Source organism: Euprymna scolopes, chromosome 10 (assembly GCF_053919585.1).
Source record: "Euprymna scolopes isolate OS-2025 chromosome 10, ASM5391958v1, whole genome shotgun sequence".
NCBI lineage: Eukaryota > Metazoa > Mollusca > Cephalopoda > Sepiida > Sepiolidae > Euprymna > Euprymna scolopes.
Window position 1 is genome coordinate 92,862,666 of NC_136491.1, and position 21,758 is coordinate 92,884,423.

The following is a 21,758-nucleotide window of genomic DNA, read 5'->3' on the forward strand; positions in this document are numbered from 1 at the left end:
ATTTGGTATATCTATAGAAGAGATTGTGATTCTCAATATTTTAACATTTTTACTTTTTATAAATTAATAATGGTTGTTTTGTTGTTGGAAGGAATGGTGTTTCTGAGGTTTACAATAAAACAAAAAAATACAATTTTTATAAGACTTAAAATTATATTTAGTAGGCAATTATAATTCTTTGATGGTAGATTATATTATTTTTTTATATTTTAAAAGTATATAAAATATTTGGATTTTATAAATTTTACTTTTAAGACCTGATAGTAAACGTACAAATAAGTACATTAGAACTGTACCTGTATTACCCCTTAAGGCTTTTTATCTATACTTTAATGATAGAAAATACATGCTAAATCTTTAGTTCTAGGATTGAGTTATGGTTTAAACAAAAATTCCATTGCTTTAATTTGCCAAAACTAATCCATTTCTTACTATGTTTCTTTCTATCATTCTCACCTGCTTGGAAACTTCCCCTCTTATTTTATTCAGTGTATATCACTATTTTCCTGTCACTCTTGCCCTGGTCTTAATAGTCAAAGGTAATAAAATTAAGATAGGATTAGTCTATTATTTACATCTAATTTCATTATAATTAGTAATACTGAACCTGTAGTTGGAGAGTTTAAAAAAAAAAAGGGGCAGGGCTTAGATAACAAGCAAAAAGAAACTAATTTGAGATTGTCTTTAAAAAGATCTAACTGGCTTTGTAAACTTTTTTTAGATTAAAGCAATCTAACCCAAGCTCAATGGGTGAACCAACAGTTCAATTTTTTTTCTAGTGTATGTGGGTAATATATACACATAGCTTTACAAAAGTATGTTTTCAATGCAAAAAAATTTGAACACAATTGCTACTCTTAACAGCTTAAGAGGTAATTTAGAATGTTACTCAGAATATTTATTTTGTCCAGAACAAGAGAAGCAAATATGAAACCTAACATGTTCTTAACCAATAAATCTGATTATGCTGAATGCATTTAACAAGAATTTCATATATATATCTTGGTGTAATCCATTTTTCATTTTAAAACAAATGATTTCAGTTTATTTTCTGTTAATATTTTACTTCTTTTTGAAAATTTAAGTATCTTAACTTCAGTTCTTTCTTTAATCTCCTCACTTAAATCGATTTAGGTTTTCTGGGCAAAACAAATTAATAACCTGCGAATAGCAGAAATATATTAAGTTTCCTTTGTTTTTTACCTTTCTTTGATAGTTTGCTTTCTTTATTACAATTAAACGACATTAGTCGTGGGATATTAGACTGGAGGTATTCCGGAATCAGCAACTATCAAAAGGAAACATGGGTTGACAACAGTTCTTTTAAGTAAAAGTTAAACTTGTAAATAAACAATAGTGCACACTTAAAGTTTTATTTACAAAATGTTTTGTGAAACTTTTCATGAATAAAAATTTTGTTAAAAAAATGTTTGTATAAAAAAACATGCTTATCAATATCTATTACAAAAATATTTTAATATTGGATTGTATTAAAAAGGCACACAGAAAAAAAACTTTTTCAAAACAGTCCTTAATCTTTGTCTAGGAGCAAAATGTAATGTCTATTCTTATATTAAACTTCATCTTTCCTTTCAGTCAGTGGAAATAAATCCTTCTAAACAGAGGCAATTTTTTGTTCTAATCTTTTTTTTTTTAATTTTTTTTTTAAGAGCTAGATTTGTGTAGATTAAAAATCGACCTTAGAAATTGATAAAAAGTATAAATTTTTAATTAAAAAATAAGACAATTTGTAAAATGTGTAAACATACAAAAAAATTACAACAAAAAAAGTGGTTTACTTATAAAAAAAGAAATGTGGGGAAAAAAACAAATGAAACAAATATAAAAATTCATTGCTGTATTCCCTATTGACTAGCCTTCTCATGAAGGCAGTTAGAAACAAGGAATATTTTTTTAATATAAGAGAAATTCAGCTCTCCAAAAAAGATCACTCTGTATTGGGACCGAAGTTAAAATTGCCTCTGTCTAGAAGGATTTCTCCTTAACTGATTAAGAAAAGATAAAGTATAGTACTGAAACAGATTCTACACTTTGCTTCTAAAAAGTCGAGAACAGTTTAGAATAGGTATTTTCTGTGTCTTTTGAATACAAGGAGTAATGCCCCTACCTTCTCTGTAAAATTTCCTTCTAAAAGTAATGTTTTCTGAAAGCCATATATTCTGAGAATATAAATTATCCTACATAAAGAATTATATTCAATAACTTTATTTGGTATTAAATAACCTATAAATAGCTGATATGCTGTAAACCAAAACAATTGGTAAATTTAATTTGAAAAGTGAAATAAATTTTTAGTTTGTTATATATTTTCTTAAATTATTTATTTTTTCCAAAAGTCTATTTTAAAGAAATTAACTCAAATAAGTTTGTAAAAAGAATATTTAAAATATGTGCAGTTGACTTGTACAGACATATTTTAAATTTGATGTGTTTTGTTTAACCATTTAAGAAAATATATTGAGGTTTGCATTTATCTTATCTATAAATTGGAGTGAGGTTTTTCTTTCCAGCATTGGCCGGAATAGCTGCCCAACCAAAAGTTATATAAAATAAATCTGTTTTTGTTCTGAAAAAAGCAAATTCTATTTCCAAACGATTTCAATCTTTTTATATTTAATCCTGTTACATATTTTGTTCATTAGTCAAATTTATAGAACCAGAAAGGAGTTAACACTATTACTGTAAGTCCTCCCACTTCCCGAATATTTACTATTTGCCAGATTTGATCGATCATTTCATATTTGTTTTACTACACCATTTTGCAAATTATGGAATATCATGCCTAACATTGTATTTGAGCTACAACTAAAAAAATAACACTGTCAATACAATAAAATTTTGTTGGTAATATAGAATACAAAAATTTTTGCTTAAACAATTTTAAATTTATCAATTCTTCAAATGCTTTCTTTGCTCATGTTCATAGCATGTTTTGTTTTCTGTGCAGATAAAAGAACTTATGACATTAAATTATTTTGTATGTTTATATTTCGTACATTATGGAATATCTTATCTGATACAATATTTCATCTTCTCAATATATTACTTATAGTTAATATCTATAATAGACTGATTCTTGAAGAACCTTCATGAAGGCATCTCTGATATTTAAATCGGAGATGCCTTCATGCAGGTTCTTCATTTGAAACAGTCATGACTCTACCCTACACTGTTCTGGAACTATTGTAGAACTACAAAGGTTCATTTACCTGAATCAGTTCCTTGTTTATGGTCCTGGTCCTATGTTGTGACCAGATCCCTAAGACCGTATTTTCTGACCTTAAATGCACTAAACATTAATGTTATTGTCCCCCTCCTTTCTCTTTGTAAAATTCAATCATGTTCTTCAAAGTCAAAAACAATTCTATAATAAAAAAAAAAGACAAAACAAACCAAACACCATGAATAAATATTTAAAGGTATAAACAACCTGAAGCATAGTAAATTTTTTCCAAAATTACTAGATTTAGCATTAAATAACCTGAAAAGGGTTGATATGCCATAAAACCAAACCAAACCAAGACCATAGTTTGTAGTTAGTGCATTTGAAAATCTGGACAAGCATCTGTTAACATAAATCATTAATTCTCTGCAGAGTATGGCTTTATTTGTGTTTACAGCTGAAAATGGAATGCTGAATAAAGATGTAGACTTTTAATTCTTATGAAATATATAATGTAATATATAAAATCCATTAATTTTCTGACTAAGGCAACTAGCCATATACATTCCAAGTGAAGTCAGCTTGTAAACTGAAACAAATCATTCACTATAGAAAGAAATGCTTAAAGAAATCTTATCCAATCTAATTGTAGCCATTTTTGCACAAATGCATTTAGGAAAGTTATGAACCCACAAGTTTCCACCAGCCATTAGTAAAGTAGCAACCTGTATTCAAGTAGTCATATTTATAATGAATCACTTACATTAGCTATTATGTCTGCATTGAATAAATCCTAAAAAGTATGCCATAAAACAGCCAAACTAATTTTGAAATCGAATATCTAAGATGCTGATTTTCATAATGTAAAATAGTTTTTTTTTTATAACACAATTTTTATCAGTTTAGTGGAACAGATTTGGAGATATTTGTTTGATATTTAATTTTTGCTTTTAATTTATTTTGTTTTATTTCTTTTTTATTTCTTTTGTTTTATTTCTTTTGTTTTATTTTTTTATAATAAGATTTTTTAGTATTATTGAAGTCTTGTAATCTATGCTAATTTAACATAAATGAGATTCTACCTTTCCTTTTTTGGGAGGAAGGAAAAGGAGTTGGTCGTAAAAATAAAATATTTCAAATTTTAGAGTGGGAATTGGTTTCCTATATAAAATTAACATAAAAGTAGAATCTCATTTTATTTTGAGTGTGAATTGGCATAGGGTGTATGACAACAATTGTACTGCTTATTTTCAATTTTTTTTTTTTTTTTTTTTAAGCATTTTGTTTTTTAGTTGTACTTTTCTTTTATATATATTTTGTTTCTGCCTTATTTTGTGATTTAAAATTTTTTGTTACAGGACAAACTTGGCAATTTCAGAAAAATGTCAGAGGGCTAAATGTAAGTTTTCATTTTGTGCGTGTGTGATTATTGTTTTGTGTTATTTTATTTTTTGGTGTTTTATTATAGATTTTTTGAAAGGATGTCTGAGTGTACTTCAACCTTCATGAATCTAAATTTTTAACAATTAAGAATGGGAAATGGTTATTTTTAAGCATAAGAAAGTCATACTCTTTTTAAAATGCTGATGACTGAGTTATCCTGAGATAAATACAAAAGTATATTGTAAGAACCTGTATTTTGCTTTTGTGGATTTGAATAAAGCTTTTGATGAGGACAATTGTTATCTAGTGAGCTTTGCATAAATTAGATGCAAACGAGTGGATGGTAAAGGTTGTTCAAGCAATGTACAGAAATGCTCAATTTTTTTATGTTAAAATGCAAGTACATGAGAAACCTGTATCATGTTCATTACTTTTCATTTGTGTCTTAAAAGCGTTGTCTAAGAAGTTTGATATAAAAAAGATGCTGTATGCTGATGATATAGTGTTGGTCATGGCAAGAATTTGAAGTATTTTTGCTGTATTTCAAAGATTGACAACACTCTTATATATAATTCTTGGTGGTGGTTATGGATAGTTGGTGTTAGGAGGTAGATGCACGGATAAGAATTGGACAGGCTGATTCTTCTCTGCCCAATCAACCAACAACAATATCGTTTTCGGTTGTTATATAAGCATTTATGACCATCTGAAACCCCCCTTTTGAAATGATATTCTTACTGTAACCGCACCCCAAGGGAATTTTATTCAGCATTGACTTTGATTACACCTGTGTAACCTTTTGCCAAAACATTAAATTTTCTTTCTAATTTCAAGTTTGTTGCTTTTACATCTAGGTGTCTGTCAGGTTTACAATTTTTATTCAAATGACCATTTTTGGTACATTTGATAATTATTATTTACAAGTGTAAACTTGTGTCAAAATGATCTTCAGTACACAGTTTAAGTAATAAGATGTCAGACGTATAATTTTTATCCAAATGACCTTTTGGTACATTTGATAATACATGTGCAAAAAATAATTTCTCAGCGTATACTGCCCAAATATCCAACAGTAGTACTTGCCTGTGAAACAATGTTTGAAGGAATGTTATGGAAGGTAAAGGTCTAAGAGTCAATGTTAACAAAACCAAAGTGATAATCAGTGGTTGTAGTGTTGGGAAGTTCTGCTTAGTTTGTGGAAAGAGTAAAGAGCAACTCTATTATCTGTGATACTTGTAAGCATTAGGCACACAAGAAGTGCAGTCGGATTGTGGGTAGGTTTAAATATGATAACCAGTTTGTGTCCAAGAAGTGTAAGACAATGCAGACGGATGAGAACTGAGATGTGGAGAAAGTATATTTGGATGGTGAGGCTATTGAGCTTGTAGAAAAGTTTGTGATATCTTGGTGATAACATTGAAACACTGGAAGGAACAGGTTTGTGTGATGGTAAGAGTTAAAAGTAGATGGAGTAACTTCAAGGAATTTGTCATAACTAACCAGCAAAGCAATACTATTGTCAACATAGGAAAGAATCTATTGGACATATATGCACAGTGTAATGACGTATGGAAGTGAAACCTGGCCAGTGAGGGTTGAGAATATGTTGTTGCATGAAGAGAAATTATATGACAATGATACAATGGATGTGCTTTGTGAGTCTTAAAGACAGGCTGAAGAGCCCAGAAAGATTAAATTTGAAAAATATAGGGAAATGTGTTCAGAACAGTAGATTTCGTTGATTTGAAAAAAATGGATGAAAGTTCTTGGATTAATAGATGTAGAACAGTTGAGACAGCAGGGTCAGTTGCCAGGAAAAAGATATATATATATATATATATATATATATATATAAAAGCGATAAGGATGGATTTAAGAGAAAGAAATAGACTTGGCAAGAGATAGATTAGTTTGAAAGTCAATTTATAACAGCCATCCAGCATGTTTCTGTATGTGTTAAACTGAGTATGATAATCATATGCAATACATATAAGATTTATTTTTATTTTCAGAATAAATTAATATTTAGTCAGTTTAATTAAAATTAGCAAATTATTAGTGGATTAATATAAGTTTTGAAAAATTGTAAATGTTTACTTTTTCTTTTAAATCATCAGTAAAAAGGGTTAGTAATAATGGGGAAAATCTATATAAAATAGAAACAACTTTAAAGTAATACACTTGGGAAATTACTTGTTCATATATCTATAATTATATTTATAGTGTATCTCGTGTCAGTAGGAAAAAAACAAAATTTCTTGATCACAAAACATGTAAGCAGAATATGCATGTATTTAAATGTACTAAGATATCCATTTAAGGTAGCTGTTTTTATATGTATCTACTGTATAAAGTAAACAAAGATATTTTAATATAAAAAAAAAAAAAACACTTTTGAGTACCTATTTTTGATTCTACAAATTTTCAAAGAAATAAGCTTGTATAATTTAAAATTGAAATGTTAAATGGAGAATGCTACTCAGGAATATGTTTTCAATTTTTGATTGAAATAAAAAGGCAATTTTAGAATATTCCATCACTAAAAACATTAATATTTACTCGACCACCTGTTACATATAAAGTTGTAGTAAACTACTACTATGATGCTGCCATTAAACTCAAACAAACCATTTGGTTTAAAGAATGCTGCGGCTACATTTCAGCGTTTTATAGATAAAATATTTTTCAAATTAAATTGCATATTTATATATTTAGATGACATATTAGTTTTTAGCGAAAGTGAGCAACAGCACAAGGAAGATTTAGATAAAGTATTTAGGATCCTTAGTGATAACAATTTAAAGATTTCCTTAGATAAGGTTATTCGGAGTACCAGAGTTAGATTTCTTAGGTTTTCATGTAAGCAAAGAAGGCTTGTTGTCTACTTTAAAGAAAATCAAAGAGTTTGAAAATTTTCCGATACCTAAGGACTCAAAAAGCTTACGTAGATTTCTGGGGATGACAGGTTTTTACCGCAAATTAGTCCCTAATTATGCATCCATAATTTTACCACTATCCGAACGGATGAGGTTGGATCCTGAAGCAAAGACTGAACTTAATGAGGAAGAAACTAACGCTTTCAAAACAATAATAAGCAAATTATCGGAAATTACGGCGTTAGCTCATCCACAGTCTTCAGCTACAGAATACCACTTAGTTACAGATGCTAGTCAATACGCCGCTAGTGCTGCATTACACCAGTTGATAGATAAGAAACCAGTACCTATAGGTTTCTTTTCCAAGAAATTTTCTCAAACCCAAGCCAAGTATTCCACATTTGACAGAGCTACTAACAGCTAATTTTTCAGTGATACATTTCCGCCACCTCATAGAAGGTTGTCACATGACATTATTCACTGATCATAAGCCATTATGCGGAGCCTTTTATAGTCAGACAGCAGCAAAGTCAGATCTACAACAGCGACACTTATCAGTGCTTGCTGAATATATTGCTAACGTGAAGTACATTAAAGGAGCTGAGAATATAGTTGCAGTATAGTATGTCTCGGCTTGCATTAGCTGTGCAGATAGATGCATGCGACTTGGCTGAAATAGTCCAGGCACTAAAAGGTGATGACGAAATAAAGTCATACACTTATTTGAAAGACTACTGTGTGTCAAGCGAAGTCGGCTCAGTCCTATGCGATACTTCAGCTAAGTACCCCAGACCATTTATCCCAAAAGAGCATCATCAAGCTATTTTCAACAGTTTACATAGTTTGGTGCATCCTGGTACGGGAGCATCTATAAAACTGGTCAAGTCCAGATACTTTTGGCCTAGGTTAGATAAAACGATTAAACAATTCTGCGCAAAATGTGTAGTGTGTCAACAATCAAAAGTTCAGATACACAAAGTCTGCAGTCCAAGAATTTGAGTTACCATCTGCACGTTTCCAGATGGTACATATCGATATCGTTGGCCTCTTGCCCTTAACACGCAATGAGTCCGACCCTTACCTGAGCCCTTACAAATATTTGCCTACTTGCATCGATTGTGCAACTCGTTGAATTAAAGCCTATGACCGAGATAACTGCACAGTCAGTAGCAGAAGCGTTTATCAATGCATGGAAAGCTCGATTTGGAGTCCCACTGCATGTTGTAACTGACAGAGGTAGTCAGTTTGAGAGCAAATTGTTCCAGGAATTAGCCAAGGTAGGTTTTTACCGATTGAGGACAACTTTGTATCACCCTCAAAGTAACGGGATGATCGAAAGAGCACACCGTACCCTTAAAATGGCAATAATGGCTCGAAAAGAATCATGGATGAAAGCGATACCAGTGATTCTGCTGGGTATACATAGCATCCCTAATGAATCAGGCTTTTCCCCTTTTACATCTATTACTGGAGCTCCGATATTGATTCCTCAGCAGTTGATACACAAGCAGAGAGTAGGAGAAACTCCAGTTAATAACCAGTACATACGTAATTTGTGTGAATGAATGTCCCAAATTGATGTACTCAACAACGGAAAAGGATATATCCATGACAATCCCAAAACATTTATACCAAAAGGTTTATCTTCCTGTGAAAAAGTATGGCTCAGAGTTGATAGAGTTAACAAACCATTAGAAGTACCGTACTCGGGTCCTTATAAAGTTTTGACTTGATCACATAAGCATTATCAGATCGATATGAACAACGGTACTCATATACACGTATCAATAGATAGATTAAAGCCGTACATAGAACCAAATAGTACTAATAAAATTAGACCGACTGAGAAGGCACAGACAAATGACGGTACTACTAATGATAAACTTAAGACAGATGATACTGACAAAGTTGAAGATAAAATTGCTGACACATATAAGTCTAAATCCGGTAGGAAAGTAACATGGAAAAAGAAAACTAAGTACTTTTATTTTTAAACAAATTTAGGCAATACACATATTTAATAATTCTGTGGAGGGTAGTTAACTCCGTTATTTTGAGGGGGACTCGTGTAGTGAACTACTACTATGATACTGCTACGGTATGCTTCCCTTATTTCTCTCTTTCTCCTTATTCTTCTACTTTTCCCTTCCTTCCTTCTCTCAACATCACCAGAGGTTTTAGCCAATCAGAATAGAGGACTGTCCTGGAGGGAGATACAAAGAAGAAATCTGTCTCAGACATGCGGAAATGATCGAAGCATCAACACGTGACGGACCAGTTTCCCTGGGTAAAGACTTTTATTGAAGAAATGTACCATCCTCTTTGTACCCTATAATCTCGGAAACCTTTATAAAACATCATCAATCCTAAAGTCTCGTCGCACTTAATTATAACCGATGTTTTCTTTTCCCCAACCGTTCTTTTTCAGCACTCTTGTTCTCTCTCTAATGTCGGAGGTGCCCCAAAAAGGGGACCGTCTGAAATGGTGACCCTTTTTCAAACGTCGTTAAAATTTATGGTATACGCCATAGTTATCATGGTGAATTGTTATTAACATGGATATATTTTTTTCGTTTCTCTTTTTTTGTCTTTTTCAATACTTGTCAGAAAATCCGTTATTAGATATTTACAAAAAGCAAATTAAAGGGAAGTCACTGAATGTATTTATACTGAGTTCTCTCTCTTGAGTTCTTCATAAATAAATATTTATATAAATATATATTAAATTATTTGAATTCAAACTTGTGTGCACGTTTTTCACCTTCACATTACACGATGATCAATTAGCATTATGTTGTAAAAGAAACTTGAAAATAATTTGATTGTAAAATTAATGATCACGGTTGTTTCATTGTAAACCAGTTATTTTTTTATTTTTTCCTGAGCAACGCCTGATAAAGCTAATTTGTTTATACAGAATGTCCAAAAAGTCACTGAAGGGTTGAAAATCTTTGTCATTTTACCATATAATGATTTTTTTTTTTCTTTATTTCAGATATTTTACAGATAATATTTTGGAAATTAATTATGGATAAGTATACTATTGAACAATGTACGCAAGTTGTCTGATGTTTTACTAAAATCAGGGTTCAGTTGTTTTGACCCAAAGAGCTTATTGACGCTATTTTCATGTAAGAGATAGCCCCAGTTACAACATAATTCAAAGCATTGTGCGCTGACTTGAACACCAATATGCTGTACTTGATTTTCCATGAGCTGGCAGACCTTGAAACATTATCACAAATGAAAATAGGGAAAGAGTGCAAGAGAGCATGGAGCAGCATCCTGAAACATCGATTCAACAACATTCCACACAGCTTGAAATATATCAAAGCTTACTACACAATATTCTGCACGAAAACTCTTTCCTTTATAAAGTGCAACTTGTTGAACACTTAAAGCCTCAAGATTTTCAAATAAGGATTCAGTATGCAGTTCAAATATAAGAACTTGTCCGAAATGACTCCAATTTTCTGCAAAAGTTGATTTTCAGATGAAGCCCATTTTCATTTGAATGGATTCTTTAACAGAATTACAGATTTTGGGGCTCTGAAAATCCAAGGGCAATTCATCAAAAGCACTTCCATCCCATAAAGTGCACTGTATAGTGTGTAGTTCCAGAGAAGATAATTGGATCTTTTTTTCTTTAAGATAAAGACAAACATATCACTATTACTGAGAGATACCAGACTATGATTAGACTTCCTGCACCTACAAATTCAGAATATACCGAGATTATGGTTCCAACAAGATGGGAGCAACAGCACATGTAGCGAGAGACATCATGGAGCTTCTTAGGCATTGCTTGGATGACATTCTCTTGCTATGGCAATGTCAAATGGCCACCACGTTCCCCAGACTTGACTAGCCCTGATTTTTTTTGTGGAGGATATCTTAAAGAAAGAGTTTGTTAGCAAACCTCAAACCCTGCGAGAATTGAAGGAAAACATCAGGAACAAAATAAGGGAGTTAAATTGCAATCCAAAGATTCTGCAATCTGTCATGAATAATGTTTTGGAAAGAGCACAAATATGCGAAGCTGAAAATGGGCAACGTTATTTTTCATAAATATTGTTTGAATTTTGCATTTTCTTTTTCATTTTTATTTTTCCAATAACTTAGTCAGATGGTTAAAATTATAGAAAGATCATCAAAAATAAAGAATCTATTTAAGTTCAAAATCCTTCAGTGATTTATTGAACACCCTGTATATGTATATACTAACAGATGGACCGGTGTTGCCCGGTCATAAAATATGCTGAAATATGATATTTTAATTTATGCAGATTTTGTAGTTATAATTATAGGCCTAATTCTCTACTGATTATTACATAATACCCAATATATAGTCATGATTTTAAAAGTTAAAAAAAAATGAATTGGGTGCCATCAGCTAGAATCAAAGCAAAAATATTTAACGCTCCAGCTTTATTCGTCACCATTTAAGCTAACCATAGATGCATAAGGAAACTTGAAAAATTAATCGACTTTTGTATAAATGTATATTTGTGCATATGTAGAAGTAATCCGTTTAGTTGACTTAGGCCTGCTAAGTTCCAAATTAAAAAAAAAAATTTGACTGCCTAGCAGCTATTTTTACTGGCTAAAAACTAAATTCATCCCACAGGTCTAAATCACCTATATATCAAGTTTCAAGTCTGTAGACCAAAATTGACAGTAGTTTAGTAGATGGTTCCACAGACAACCAAAGTTACACACACACACATATATATATATATATATATAGTCGTATCGTCCACACTGTTTCGCTGTACCACAGCTTTTCAGCATGATTAGACTAGCACCTGCCCCAACACAACCTTTCTTAATATTTGATGATTTTAACCATTTGACTACAAAGTGGGTGCTGTTGGCGAATGATTTCTTGATGCATTTCTAAATATTATCAGTCACTAGACAAGATCTCAATTAGTTAATTTACGAAATGCTTTGCCTTATACTACTAATAGTAGCAGCTTACTATATCACAAACGGTATGTCTTATAATCTAGTAGAATCCAAAACATTTTGTAATCATGCTCCAAACATTTCAATACTAGCAGTATCCATTTGTACGTTTCAGAAATTAAATTTACAATCACTTGTACTAGGTAGAAAACTTAGCAATTTTATGAGCTGTTTTTCTTTAACTATCATTAAATTAAAATAAATATATTTATTTCTTGGTAATAATAATTTTTCTTCCTCTCCCCTTCCCCTTTCCTTTCTGTTTCCTTTCATTTTTAATTATTAATACCATTCATCTTCTGATGTATTTCTTTTATCAATCATCTTTTATTTACCTTGTTTGTTTTTTGTGCAGGATGACAAGATGTAAGCAAGCAAGCTAGATAACAACTACTGGAGTTTTACTATATATTATACTATCCTTAACCCATCTCTTCTTTTCTATATAGATAAAATGAACTCATTTTTTCCCCTGCGATTTTGACCTTAATAGGATTGAAAATCAAGACATTTCATGCAAATGGTGTGTTATAGGCCTATCACCTATCCACTTACTCGATAAATTTGGATCCCTATATGTTTTCTGCTGAGAGTCCATGGTCAAATTCGGTTACAATCAATGGAAGTGGTAAAATCTTATATGGGGGGGGGGGGAGGGGGGGTTAACGAACACGAACCGAAGGGTTACTGATGCCATCTTTTTCTTTTCTTTATTTTTTAAATTTTATTTATATGGGGGGGGGGTTAACGAACAAAAAGGGTTACTGATGCCACCTTTTAGTTTATCTTTTGTTCGTTTTTTTACTTTATTTTTTTGTTTATTTCATTTACATTGGGGGGGGGGTAACGGACCGAAGGGTTACTGATGCCATCTTTTTTTTTTTTTTTTTTTTTATCAGACATTCTTAGCCCACGGTCAATTTTACCTTGCTTAAGTTAATAGCAGTCTATCACGGCGCTCTATTACTGAAATCCATTCTCTGCATTAAAAATACAGTTTATACAGAGAAAATCGCGTTTATTGCATAAATAAACAAACAAATGAAACCAACTACCATTGGATTCTCAACTGTATTTATGCCACGTTCCTTTTTCGACATAGCCTCATCAATTAACACTATACAGCCAACATTCAGGTGAATACAGTTCAGTTCTCTTACAGAAATCCGTTCTCTGCCGCATTCTACAGTTTACACAGAAACAATCACGTTTATTAAATACACAAAAACATGAAACGAACTAACATTGGATTCCAGATTTTACATCTAACTCTATCCGTCTGCAACTATTAATTGCGTATCCAACTGTATTTAGGCAACAATTTTTTATTCTTTTGTTTTGATTTACCCCAAACCACACACGGCTCAAAACACCCGGGCAACGCCTGGTACCCCCGCTAGTTAAATATATTATATTTAGCTATGAAATAATATACAGAGTTTATAAGCATAATACTCATGACGGAAAGAAAATATTTTTAAAAAGTCATCTAAATAGTTTTTATTTTTTATTTTTTTACATAAAAACATTTATTTTTGTTGTTTGCCCACAACACTTCCTTAAGCTGAAATTGCACCAGAAAAAGGTTATGTGACTATTTGGTGATCCTTGGCTGGTCTCCTCCATCACAGCTTCTTGAATCTGGGCAAAACAATTACGGCGGCGAAGTACTGCCAACAACTTAATGAAATACACCCGAAGCTCCAACATATGTGCCCGAGATTGGTCAATATGAAGGGACCAATTCTCCATGGCAATGCTTGCCTGCATGTTGCTCAACTAACCCTGCAGAAACTGAATAAATTGGGCTACGAAATCCTGTCTCCTCAGCCATATTCATCAGACTTCTCGCCCACTGATTATCACTTTTTCAAGCATCTTGACAACTTTCTGCATGAAAAATGGTTCAAAAGCCAAGATGCCAAATCAGCCTTCAATGACTTTGTTTCCAGAACTCCGGATTTCTATGCTAATCAGAACTTGTTTCTTGTTGGAAAAAATGTGATGATTCTAATGGTTCTTATTTCGATTAATAAAGTTTATTATGAAAAGTGTTATGATCTTTTGAAGTTTAACGTCAAAAAATGACATTTTTACACCAACCTCATATAAAAACAGATTTTCCGTATTTTATTTCAATAAAAATTAGGCTCCTACAAAATCTTAACTGAGCATAGTTTTATAATTTGTTTTTCAATTAAATGACTAATGTATTATTTGCGAGCGTATGTATAAATTTATCAGCTTCACGTTTACAAATGTTTATGAATGTATATTTTTAATAATGACGAATCATTTAACTAATATGAAAGCTATTTTTATTTTGAAAACTCGTGCTAGTCAGTTATGGGGAAAGAAAGACTTGGATGGAGGGGGTGGCGGTCAACAAAGGAATGCAATCACACACATCTAGTCTGTGTTCTCTCGTCTCACTACTTTTTTTGACCCACAAAAGCATTTGTTTATAACGAACTTGAAATCCTTTATTCTGCCAGGTTTGATGCCATGGTCAAATTTTGGGACATTTGAAAACCTGGTATTTTCCGGCATCATCTGACTCCAAAACGTAGCATTTCCTGGTCATAATTCAACACTAAAGCATAATACCCTAACAATTAACTTATATTAAAGCTATAAACCCACAAATAAAAACTATTTCTCTTAAAAGAAGCAATTTCTTGTTTTTATTATAAAAATAATTAAAGTACTGCAAAATAACCTCATTAACTCTTAACCTTGTATGGCTTTTGGCCCAAATAAATTGGTGACTCATTTTATACCATTCCTTTTGTGTTACATTAATGATTAAAATATTTGATTAAAATTGATTATTAATATATATATATATATATATATATATATATATGTATATATTAATTTTTGAATACTAAAGTTAAATCTTTATTTTTTTTTTTTGTCATTCTAAAATGTTATATAAAAGGTATTCTTCACACATATGCAATATTTCAATAAAAATTAAAAAGGAATCTGAACCAAACAGTTTTGTTTTTTAATGATAGCATCAGTTTAAGTGAAAGATGCTAGCCAGCAAATTTAATTATTGAATAGGACACAAATAAAGTATACATAATAAAAACAAGAGGACAAAGTATAAAAGTAATTCCAAAGTAAAATCTTTTTTTTTTTCTTTTCTTAACTCAAAATGTTAAAGAACTATAAAGACGAAAGTTGTACAATTAAAACGAGAGATCTTTGCTTCAGAATTTATTTTTCTACATAGTCACCACTATTGTCAATGCATTTTTACCAGGAATTCAATGAGTCATCTTGGCTTCTGATGCACATCCATGACGGGTTACTTTCTTAGTTTCACACTATTCAGTCATCATAACAATGCAATTTGTAATTCCCTCTGATCGATTCAGGTGCAGTAAAAAAAAAAAAAAAAAAAAAAAAAAAAAAAAAAAAAAAAGAAGAAACATGACTTTTGGAATGCCCCTCATAATATCTGAGAAAAAGGGGTAATATTGGTTATGGGGTAAATATGGCCTTTAAGATCAATGCAAAATATAAAAATATTGGCCTCAGAGGGACAGTGCTCTGGTTTAAAAGTAAATGTGAGTTTGGTGAGCAAAGCTAGGTCACAAGTCCTTAACATGTATGCCAGATAATCTCTATATGGATGGAGAAAAGTCTTTGGGAATAATAAGACTTCTCATGAAATGAGACCAATCTACCTTTATGAAATAAATAAATTGCTTTGAAATTCCATAGTCTAACATGGAAAATTTCCAAATTCAAAGAGATGCAGCAGAGTTGGTAACTATCTTCTAAGGTAGGAGATTTCATTAGCTGAAATGTGAAAATAATAACCATGATGAGAATAGTAGTCCAAATAATACAAATGTTTTTTGATCATAGCATCTTTAATATTAGATTCTTGTGCTCTCTACTCAGTTCTATGAAAATGTCAAATTATTGATTTTAGAACATGTTCATCAATAATTCTTATTCAAATAAATATCAAAACTAGTTTAGAGAAAGGAATGTGAACAAAAAAAAATGTCTTTTTGTGTGATGTTTGGCTATATGTGATAATAATAGACTTATAATATCAAAGTTGTCTTTCAGATGGACAATCTCAAAGAATTTTTCTATGAATTTTACTTTTTCTAAAAAAATATAAATTTTAAACCTTTTTTAATTTTTCAGTGAAACCTCATGATGATCATCAACTTTCTAAATCCTTTGAATACCCTCCTCAGGCTACACACAAATCATTTGAATTAGAGGTGAGTTTATTTTACCTTCATCATTAATGTTGATATTTTACATCAGGATTCAAGATTTTTGTTATTGTCAAAAACATACATTTTGATTCTAATGAAAATTATTGATAGAAATAAAAGTTCAATCTTTTGGCACAATTTTACTGAATATTTTTTTTTTTTTTTGTATTCCTTCTATGGAATTAGTATTTTTTGTTTAATGACTCTAGAATAAAGTGCATATGTATTTAGATGATCACATATTACAGTCATATATTCTGTACTGCTTTTAATTGTATAAGTTTGGTTGACCAAGGAAAAGTTAGAAGTAAGCTATTTAAGAAGACTACAGAGTTGGATTTAGAAACAGTTGACCTGTTGAATCATTGGTATTTATTCATATTAGGCTTGAAGACAACCATGTTATAGTCAGCTAGGAAGCAGACAAACGATATAGTGTTCCACAGACTGACAGTTCTAGGAAAGAAACTCTGCTCATGGAATTTCATTTAGTTTTGGGTACAGATAGGGCGTGAGGAAAGCTGTTGGTGGTTGTTTCAACTAGGCAAGTATTTGTTGTGAACGTTTTATAGGGAAGGACCATACAGGGATCTTTTCTTATGAGAAAGAAGGTGTAGGGAAATGAAAAGTTACTCTATCTAATCATAAGTATAGATTTCCCTACTATTTACCTAGGTAAGGGAAGGAAAGATAGTCATACCTTTCCAAAGAGTGTTAGAGAAAATAGATTCTTAAATGGTCATAATTAAATCCTATACTTAACATCTAACCAAGTATTTTGTAGAGTTGGATAAAATATCTTACTATGGTATACAGTAAGTAGTGGCTAATGTCACTGCATGAGTGACAATCACTGTTAGAAACTATGAAACATGGCTGCGAGGAGAGTATGAGGAAAGGAAAATATGGAAAAATAAATTTCATTGGGTATTACTTTTAAGACACATGGGTAACAATCAGTTCTATATGATTGTCTTCTGAGCTGAGAGTTTAGGTTCAGTCCTTACTAGAAGCGGTAATTACTAAGAATTAAAAAATTTAATGCTTGTATCTGGTCATGGCAGATAGAATGAAAACTAATCCATGTGAATTACACAAAGGGTTCAGCTCAAATTCTCAAGTTCAACAAGATGCACCTGAAGAAGCTGGAAGGTTGGTTATGTAATCACCAAAATGAGAATAGTCTGAATAAATCAATGCAAATTAATTTTATATAGTAAAAATATCACTAACTTTTTTAATTCAAACTGAAAATTTGTTTATGCAGGCTACTATTTGAATGTCAAGAAAAACATTTGTATTTTGCCTGTTCCTTCTAAGAGTGCATAAAAATAATGTATGGAAGACCATAAATACAATAATCCAAAAAGTCATCTTTTAAAACAAATTATTTTTAACCTTATCTAATAGTTTTGTTATATCTTTTTTAATGTACATGCATTTATGAAACTTGAAATATTAATAACTTTCAATTTCGTTTTTGTTAATGTATAAAAGAAATTGTAATAGATAAAAAGGATGAATTATACTTAATGTACACTTAAATGAGCAACAACCAAAATGGCACCATTTTTCTTTGACCTTGTTTCTTTTTACTTCTGTTTGAATTATAAACAAACAAAAAAAAATATGCACACTTGCCTTCCTTCAGTTATTTTTTTTTATTAAAAATTAGAATTACAAAATGTTTGTTTTCATAAACTTTGGAGATTTATAAAAAATATATATTTTTGATTAAAAAAAAAACTTACAAAATATCTAAACAAAAAAAAAAATGGATCTGTGCAGAGATGTGCAGAGAAGGTGTTTTCTGAGTGGCTTCTCATGCAACAGAAAATCATTTAGTTGGGAATCCAAATGGGATCTTCTACAACTAGTTAGTGAAAAAGAAATCTTTCTAGACCAAAACAATTGTTTTCCCCAATCCAGATTGCCTCTTAAGTGAGCTAGATTTTTCTTGCATGAAAAACTGATCGTATCCAACTCTGAGATGGAAAGTTAATTTCTGTAAGGTTTTTCTTTTACTATGTTTTATTTTTATTTTTTTTTAAGTTTTGTAAATAAAACTATTTTATAATGTTTATAAATAAATATTTAATATGTTCCCTTTTTCTTTTAAATAGAAATCTTTAAAGACAAGTTATAAACAAAACAATACATACTTTTTTAATTCGATTGGAAGTAAATATTATAGAAATTTGTATGAAGGCAAAATGTGCCCTTTTGATCGTTGCTCATTCTGGGGTGCCTCAAATATTAATTGATCCAGTAAGAGAAAATCGTGAATGAATACTTTTTTCAATGAGTTGATTTGTAATCAGTCTGAACATTATATGCATCTTTAGAGGGTTTTCTTAAAAGAACTGTAAAACAATTGATACAACAGTGAAAACATTCTTAGAATTTTGCAATATTAATAAAGCAGAGTGGGTGTACCTCTCTTCCTGTCAGAAAAACTATTTCTGTAGAGTTTTCTTCATAAAATCTAAAAACATAATTAGGGTTAAATCATTCTTTTAGTTAGTTAATAACATGTTATGATTTTTTAATGGAAGTAGGCAAGTTTTTAAATAATTTTAACTGAAAAGTTAAAATGTTGTTTATATTTAATTAAATTGAAATATTTGTTTTGAAATTAAAATTTCACTAGAGAAAAAGCTTAAAATTCGCTTGGATAAATGTGTTTTTTTTTGTTTGTTTTTATAATTCTGTTTTATAAAATTATATAATTTTATTCTATGTAAAAAGTATTTTCTAATTTATTAAAGGAAATATTTTTCCTGAATTAAATTCTGACAAAAATAAATATTTCCTTTCTAAATTTTTTGAAAGCAGACAGTGCTTGATTTTGGTTAAAAAGTTTAAATTTTGGAAGGTTGATAAATGAAGTTAATTTAACGAAAGTTTTATTTTAATTATAGTGTTCCATGTTTGTCTTATTAGGTTTTGTTTTCTCACTTTTTTTTTTATATAAATTTTATCTTGGAATTTTAAAATGGAGGCCAAATCGTTTTTTTACCCCCTCCCCCAGAAACCACAAATAAATGTTAAATAACCATGTTTAATTGAAACCTTATAAAAATGTAATTATTTTTATGTGCCGAGTGAGAGTTCCCTTTCACTATTATTTCTTAATCATAAAATGAACGCTTTTACTTACTTTTACTTTATAGCTCACTTAGAATGTTGTTTACTCAGAAATTAAGGATTTGGCCTTTTGGCTAAGATCAAAGTGTGCCTAATTTTGTTTTTTGTAATTGTTGTATGTTTTTTATAAAATTCACTTTTTATGGAAATCTGTATGTACTTTTGCGGAAAATAAAATATATAAATAAGATCAAAGTGTAGTATCTATTCTTCAGATGCTGCACTTCCATTTCTGGTTCTCTTTCAGTGGGGGAACAATCCTTTATGACTGAGACAATTTTTTATTTTTGTACCTTTTCTCCGTTAAAAAACGACCTTGGTGTCTAACTCTGTCCCGTGGGGAGACATTGTAAATAGGTACACTGGCTATAAACTATGCATTTTACAATTTGATCTTACATGCATGAAAATGTATTTTAACATCTGTTGGTGATAATTATGCTCTAACCATGCTTTTTTATAAATGTAAAAAACAAACCAAAAAATGCAACCCGTCTTTCCAAGCCCCACCATTTTTTTGTCTAAAAATTAATATATATTAGACATTATAAATTTAATTTTTTAATTTAAATAACTAAATATGTTATTTGTTTGGGAATTACAAAGGACTATTTTTCATGAGATGGAGAAAACAGAATGATTGTAACTGACATTATTTTCAAATATATAATAGTATGAAAATATACTTATGAGAGGTAAGCTATGCAGAAACGTTTGTTTCATTTCTGAAGGAAATCGTCAGGCTAAATTTAATAGATTTACATTTTACTTTTATAGCTTACACATACCTATTCTAGCTTTTAACAAATTAATCCTCAGTTTTATTACTCCTCACCAGACTTATTTTCTTCAATCAATAAGTATAACTTTGTTTAAAAGGGATTTTGGTGATCCTCAGTTTTAGGTATGTCGGTTAAATAAAAAATGATCATGCTTTGACACGAGAAAAATTAAAAAATTTTCTTTGTCACATTTTTTCTGTTAACCATCACCATTTTAGATTTATTTCCAAATTATAATTTTATCACTATATAAGTTTCTGCTTTTATTTTTCTATTTAAGTGTATTAGTTTGCCTTTTTTCATCTTAAAGTAAAGTTTAATCTGTGTCTACAACTTATTGCCATTTCATTTCTATGATTTAGTAATTTTTTGACATCTTTGAAGTTTAAAACTTCTAGTTCCTTGCTCAGACATAATCTACACGGGTCGTCTAGGTATTTGCATGTCCTGTTCTATCTTAATATTGTTTTTTTTTTTCTACTATTGAATGTTTTCATAATTATATCATTCTTTAAATTTTAATGCACTGTCTGCTATGTATAGTTTTTGTTATTCATATTGTGTGTATATATTGTAGCTAGGTAAATTTTCACTGTTTACTAACCAATTATTTTGTGAAGAATGATGTATTCAATTTTAAAATTATATTTTTTCTACATAATTAACTTTTTATTTTATTGGTTAATTACTATTTCTATTGATTTTAATATTTTCTTATTGTGGGCTTAATGATTATTTCTAAATTTTCACAAAACTGTAGGACAGTTTTAAATAATTTTTATTGAATATTTAATGTAAGGGATTAGTATTGGGAAAATCTTATAAGATCAAGAAATTTGTTATCAAGGTAAGTTTTTAGCATTTGAGGTGAACCAAATATTTCGCTTTGTTCTACTTTTATTATTATTGGTATCTAGTTTCTTATGTTTAATTTCAATGTTATACTTAATACTGTTTTAGAGCTGGTTTATAATTGTTACTTAAATTCTTAAATACCTTTCTTACTAAGCCTGCACTTGTTAGAACTAGAAATATGTTTTATAACTGATAGCTTCACATATATTGGGTTAGTATTCATTCCATGTTGTTATTGGTAAGTGCCCGAATGACACCGTTTGTAAGGTTTCAAATCTAGATGTCTTAACACATGCTAGACAGTGAATCACTG

General features: G+C 30.3%; 1 protein-coding gene across 2 annotated transcripts in view; it reads left to right on the forward strand.

The window, feature by feature from the left end:
* LOC145286136 (uncharacterized) overlaps positions 1-21,758 on the forward strand; it is a 539,596-nt gene that overhangs the window by 86,462 nt on the left and 431,376 nt on the right. For both annotated transcript variants that reach the window (XM_080134856.1, XM_080134858.1), the window contains exons 13-14: positions 4,543-4,583; positions 16,585-16,664. In XM_080134856.1, coding sequence (XP_079990982.1) covers positions 4,543-4,583; positions 16,585-16,664 — 121 coding nt within the window. The remainder of the gene's footprint in view (positions 1-4,542; positions 4,584-16,584; positions 16,665-21,758) is intronic.